Here is a 6,355-nt window from a genome sequence, read left to right as displayed (position 1 = left end):
AAATCGAGAAAAAAGAGAATCTTGTCAAACCTTCGTATAACGAACGATAGGAACGGTAATAGGAAAGGGTATGGGAAAAAATATTATTGCGGGATTTACAAGACGGTGTTTTGACTAACGAAACTTCCGATTAGAAACGACGATCGATTATTTGTTGCCTACAATCCCTGGCAACCTATCGTACAGACTAGCAGTGTCTGGAAATGAAAATACGTAGAGAGATAGTCGGAGAAATACAAAACCTTGAAAATATTTAATTGCTATAGGTACTTTACTATTCTGATTTCGTAGAATCCGTGCCACTGCTTTATTTTTTCGTCAAATGATAATGAGTTGCAGTGTTTTTTTGTTCAGAATTGTGTGTGGAATGAGGCTGTTAGACCTTTTCTCGTGTTTAGGATACGTGGACTTCGATCTTTCGTGTCATATTCAAGTTCTAGATTAATTTCTTGAGGTATCAATTTTCAAGAACAGAAATCCGGTTTCGATGGATTAAGGTATCGACCTCGCTTGACAGATACCTATTTCATTCCGAATTTACTAACGCTTTCCATTATTCAAACGATCTGTCGATAACGTTCCGGAAATTACAAGGTCACCGCATTAGAATCACATCTCAGAACCTAATCATGGAAATTCAACCTCGTCTTCATCTCCCAATCCTTGGGTATAGAAACGCTCTCAACAATCATCGGGAATCCCATCTGTCAAAAAGTTTTTAAGAGCATCGTCTACAAATGTCGAGTTTATAAAACAGACTGATCACTTTTACAAGCAGCTAGTACTGAAAATAGTCTCAGTTTTTCCCGCAGGTTTTACAATAAAGAACTTAATCACAAGGGAAGATAAATTTACTTTCCCGTTACTTCTCATTTTTTGGCTAGGTGTGGAAATTCGACTATTTTGGCATTGAAAGTACTGGGCAACCAACCGAACATCCGCTTCCTTATATAATCAGTATCCAACTACACACATGCCCTATAAATATGTAATATTCACGGCATAAATACTTTTATACAGAGTAAACCAGTGAACATTTATACAATAAAAAATGTCTAATCTCAAATTTGTTTTCATCACGAGGACGGTCTTGCAGAATACTTGAATAACGTGTTCGTTCTACGCTAAGAGCTGCTCAAAATAAAATAAATTGAGCCTGCATTAACTTTTTGTAAATAATGAAACTGCATTGAATTTGAAATCGTATTGTCGCACTAGAAGCGGGGGACGCAAAGTGTTTTGGATTCCGGTCAACAAAAGGGGGCAAAGTGTCTAAGACAAATTGACGATCACGGTTCATCAAGACGTAACCTTGTAATACAGTCAACATCGTTCTGGCTTTCCCTGGTCGCCAAATCCTATCGATCAAATCAATCAACGTGGACCTTCGGCGATGTGTCTTTCATAATTTATGCCGATCTGGTCGATCGTAGTTCATTAAGGTCATTTGTATGTTGACTTTAGAGTGAACGTCCTTCCTGATTCACGATGTTCGTAATTTAGAAAATGAAACGGATCTCTAAGAATAGAAAAATCACAGAAAGAACAAATGATCGATTTTTAACCCGTAATAAATTATGTCGTGTTATCGACGTAATTTTGTAAAAGCGTTTTTGTTTTCATCACCGATTGTGATTTATCGATTGTTCAGCTTTCGTATAATCTTTGTCTACACTTCATAAGAGAGGCTCTCATCGAGGAAGATGAAGATGGTGGATTAATCAGTAGCAAAATGAGTCGGTAAACCTTTAGGATTGCATTAAATTATGTTATTGAATCACCAAGTTAAACCTTGAAAATAAATACTACACAAACAAGTTTTTTTTGTATAAAATTGCTATGCCTCACGAGTGCCGTCTGAAAATTTTACGAAGAAATATGAAAAATTGAAAAAATTACGAATTTTAGCATGAAGATCCGTGTTTTTACGAAAAAAAATGTTTGTGATTTTTCTCAGACAAACAAAACAAAATTACACAATTCAATCAATGAGAGCATATTTTTCAATGCTCAAATCATGTTTCTGAATTTTTTCACGGCAATATAACGCGTCATCTTGCTTCAGTGAGCGGTCAAAGTTGGCTCGGGTCAAATTGACCCAGTGTGATCATTATGAAACTGTATTGTATTGAAGTGTAATCATTACGGGTTAATCTGACGTGAGAATTATTTTTGAGCACAAGCATTCTAAAAATGATAGGACAATAAATAAACTCTATCGTTACGCGTGCTTGCCGGTTTATTATTTCACATGAGTGAATGTTTGTTTGGTAATTAAGAATTCGTAGATTAAAATACCCACAAGCCGTCAAGATCTGTAAGCTAATAAAAAATCCGGACGAAGGTAACCCGACAAGGGATTTTCCAAATCTTTCAATCTCTGCCTACGTTTGTATTTAAGTCTACGACTTTCTTATCTATTGCACAGATCCACCACTAATATCATACTTTACAAAATGGACATTTCGATAAGAATGATCGACATATTCCGTCACATTTCAATCAAGGATTACCTGAATCCATAAATATCTACTAAAATATATGCGCATATTAAAGTGTGAATTACAGATCCGAACCGTCAAATAGAGGTACCACTCACCTGAAATTTGGAGGTAGCAACATCCAATTTGACCTCTAGACCCCTCCTACGACTGGATCTTATCTACCGTACACACAAAACTTCGCCAGTTATAAATACGAGTCGGCTTTTCATCACTGGTCAGTGATCGCGGATTGACTAGTTGAAAAGTTTCTGCGGCCTCAGCTGCTCGCAGAAACGGTGATAGTGCATTGAAGCATACTGCAATTATCGATATGGCCGTCAGTGTCGCGGACGCTAGTGCAGCTGCAACCACAAGTGAAACGATCGAGCAATTATGCGAGGAAGCATACAAAGAGAAAATTGCCGAACACTGGACGTGGAATTACATTTGGAATAATATCAAGTGGAGTCAGTTTATTCCCATGGTAATACTCAACGTTGGATTAGTAGGATCCCTGACGATGTACGCCTTCGGACTCAACTCGATACCCGTCAAACCGATGACCGTTGCTTGGAGTAAGTTATACGAAATCTAATCATATGCATGTGGATAAAATTATTCCCGGAGGCAGATCAAGTCCTTCGAGCTGATCTTCGTCAATCTTTGTAAAATCGTCATTCAAGGTGCAGGTTACACACACACACCGCCACGACCTGAATTTCATTACGCCCTAAGGGTATGGGTATTTTGTACGCTCACCTCGAAACGGAAAAAATGTTCTCGCGTTCATTGTGCTTCATAATTTTATGCATATACATATTGAGCCAATTCCCTAACACGGAACGATTCAATTTTATTCGAGAAATTTAAACCATTTGTAGGAATGACTGTAACAACGAAAAAAAATTGTACTTGAATAATAACAATAATAATACCCTCGAAAAATGATCATTTCCCATAACTTATACCGAGATAACATGAAAACCTGCAACGATCGCTATTTTATTTCGTTAATTCCGCAGTATTCATCGTCGGTTGTGGAGCATTCGTAGGAACAACGGCAGGAGCACATCGCCTCTGGTCTCACCGCTCCTACAAGGCGAATCTCCCTATGCGAATACTGCTGATGTTCCTCTACTCCGTTCTCGGATTGGTAAGTTTACCCCTGATTGAAGTACCGCGAAATTTGCGAGAAAAAATACTCATAAAAAATTTTCCACCGAACGAGATGTCCTTTCTGAAAATCCGCGCATGCGTCAACTTCACAGTACACGATCTACGACTGGGCAAGGGACCACAGAGTCCACCACAAGTACGTTGAGACTGATGCAGATCCCCACAACGCGAAGCGGGGTTTCTGGTTCTCCCATATGGGCTGGCTCTGCGTCCATCGTCACCCGGAGTGTCTGCGCCGAGGTAGAGAGGTCGACATGACGGACGTGAGAAACGACGGAGTTGCCATGTTCCAGAGAAAGTATGACGGCCAGTTTTCCATCTAATTTCGATTTTTCGCATTACGATTATTAGCAACAATTGAAATCTGATTTATTCCCGACTCAACCATAAAGTTAACTTTTTTTACCCAAACAGCGAGACGAAATCAGTATATTATTCCGTCTTAACGCATTTGCGGGAATAATCATAGATTTTATTCCCTTGTTACATAATGTACTATTTTTTAATTCTTTATTCAGATACGGTACGATTCTAAACATCATATTCTGCTTCACATTACCGACGATAATCCCGGTAATATGTTGGGATGAAACTGTCATGCACGCTGTGCTGACTCAGGTTTTCATACGCTACGTCCTGGGCGCACACTGCCTCTGGAGCATAAACAGTTTCGCACACCTTTGGGGCGATCGACCTTACAACAGGTCAGTATGAATATTATTTTTTTTTTTGTTTTTGACGTTACATTGAGTTTAAGTTTAATTGTCATTTTATTTTTTTATGCCAGACTGATAAACCCAGCTGAAAATATGCTGGTTTCGGTGCTGACGGGTGGCGAAGGATCGCACAATTATCATCACACATTCCCCTGGGACTACAAAGCCTCTGAGTTGCCCTACATTAACTTCAACGCAGCAACGATGTTCATTGACGCGTTCGCCAAAATCGGATGGGCCTACGACCTGCGACAACCGTCGCCCGAACTTATAGACAAAATAGTTCATAGAATCGGCAAGAAGTCTACGGTTCCTGTACAACACCAGCAGTACTGGTTATTCAGGCAGATTTCCGAGCTTGGGTCGCACCTCCAGCCATTGCTCAGATCACCGAAACGGTTCCTCGATCAGATTTCCACGAAAGTTCACGGGAGCTTTTATTTCTGCGATACGAGACCACGCCAAGATTAATTTTGGAGCTGTGTACCAATGAATGAATAGAATGTGCCTGTATATGATTCTATCATATCATGTACTTAACGGATAATTTATTAGCATAGATGTAATGTTGTTTCTTGTTATTGTTGTTATATTTTTTTTATGATACTGAAACGGACTCGCCTTTCAAATAAAATGTGGATTCGTGAGCTTAGTTAACGGAATCAATAAAAGGCGCTATGTAAAATATTTGGAGGAAAAATGCTTGAATGGCAATATGTGTTTCTCGTTTTAAGTCTGAAACAGGATTGTTTTTACAATAATAGCGGTTGATGTAGCAACCCTCTTCATTTTATGACATAAGAAGACTTAGTTTTCTAACTTAAAGGGGGGTAAAACAGGTGATTTTACCCTTTGTAACAATACATTTGTGTGTGTGTGTGTGTGTGTGTGTGTTGTTAATGGTGATCGCGATAAATAAAAAGTTACCCTCCAGTTAACAAATTGCAAGTTTAAAGTAAATTTAGGAATAATTTATTACGGATCTCGACTTTAATAACCGAATTGCGCTTTTCTCACAGTATGTGCGCCACCATTGTTATTGTGAAAAACTGATATACGTGTTTACCGGGATTCACTTGGATTAAAGTAGGGAAATCCGAATTTATCACGATGCCATACGCCTGATGTAATACTGAATCGTTATTTTTTATTTAATACACGTAAGAAAAAAAATTGTACTATGAAAAACTACAATTCGTCAATATTTGGTGAATGAAAACGAGTCATTTCTGACATTCTTGTGACTATTCACCTCAGATCACCCATCCTCTTCCATTTTAAAATGGATTTTATGGCTACTCTCCTATTCGCTTATCATCATCCTTTTATTTGAAGCAAAAATAATTATATTTCTATGGTCTTGCAGTGATTTTTGACTTAATAATAAATAAACTGCAAAGATAAATCATATAAGCCTATCAAAATGAGCACATGTATCGAATAAAAGTGCGTACGATCAGCGAGCACAGTTCAAAATCAGTGAGCAGTATTCAATAGCAGTCGAGATTCTAAAATCATTTACGACCAAAAGCGACAACGCAATTAAAAATCATATCAATTACGTACCTTCCAAGTTTATCCAGTAGTGAATGGTCCAGTTTTCACTTCGTTCTCGGAGATCGATCAATCAGGTTATTTCTTTCAGATCATAACTAAATGCGGTCTACCAGGTATATAAGTGATAACAACATTTTTACCAGTATTTCATTTTCTAAACCGAACCATGCACCATTGAAAATTTGGGATATTTTTTATAAAATATGATCAAGGACCGAAGAGCAAAAAAATTCAACCGGAATTAAGAGAGATTTCTCATAGCAAAAGTAGCATGATAGTATAATCAAGAATTATTTCAAATGTATACCTGTTTTTTTATTATTCCACAACATTACAACCTGTTAAGCTTCTGAATTTTATTTACCGCAGTTTGTTTCTGTAATCAGATAAAAAAGAAAAAAAAATTAAGCAATGTAACTTTAA

The 6,355-nt window shown here is 37.7% G+C and overlaps 1 protein-coding gene across 1 annotated transcript; it reads left to right on the top strand.

The window, feature by feature from the left end:
- The first annotated feature begins 2,814 nt into the window (after nt 1–2,814).
- LOC124408265 (acyl-CoA Delta(11) desaturase-like) lies at nt 2,815–4,846 on the top strand. Its single transcript, XM_046885101.1, has 5 exons — nt 2,815–3,058; nt 3,506–3,636; nt 3,752–3,957; nt 4,178–4,363; nt 4,447–4,846. Exons 1-5 carry the CDS (start codon nt 2,815–2,817, stop codon nt 4,844–4,846), a joined length of 1,167 nt encoding a protein of 388 aa, XP_046741057.1.
- Nucleotides 4,847–6,355: the final 1,509 nt, after the last annotated feature.

Source organism: Diprion similis, chromosome 7 (assembly GCF_021155765.1).
Source record: "Diprion similis isolate iyDipSimi1 chromosome 7, iyDipSimi1.1, whole genome shotgun sequence".
Classification (NCBI taxonomy): Eukaryota; Metazoa; Arthropoda; class Insecta; order Hymenoptera; family Diprionidae; genus Diprion; species Diprion similis.
The sequence above is the reverse complement of the archived record's forward strand: the minus strand, read 5'-3'. Positions and strand labels throughout refer to the sequence as shown.

Excerpts from the sequence above, each read along its gene's own strand:
- LOC124408265 (XM_046885101.1), top strand. The coding sequence starts at position 2,815 with ATGGCCGTCAGTGTCGCGGACGCTAGTGCAGCTGCAACCACAAGTGAA. Across the intron at positions 3,637-3,751 it reads TCTACTCCGTTCTCGGATTG|TACACGATCTACGACTGGGC; the intron begins GTAAGTTTACCC and ends TCAACTTCACAG. Across the intron at positions 3,958-4,177 it reads GTTGCCATGTTCCAGAGAAA|ATACGGTACGATTCTAAACA; the intron begins GTATGACGGCCA and ends TTCTTTATTCAG.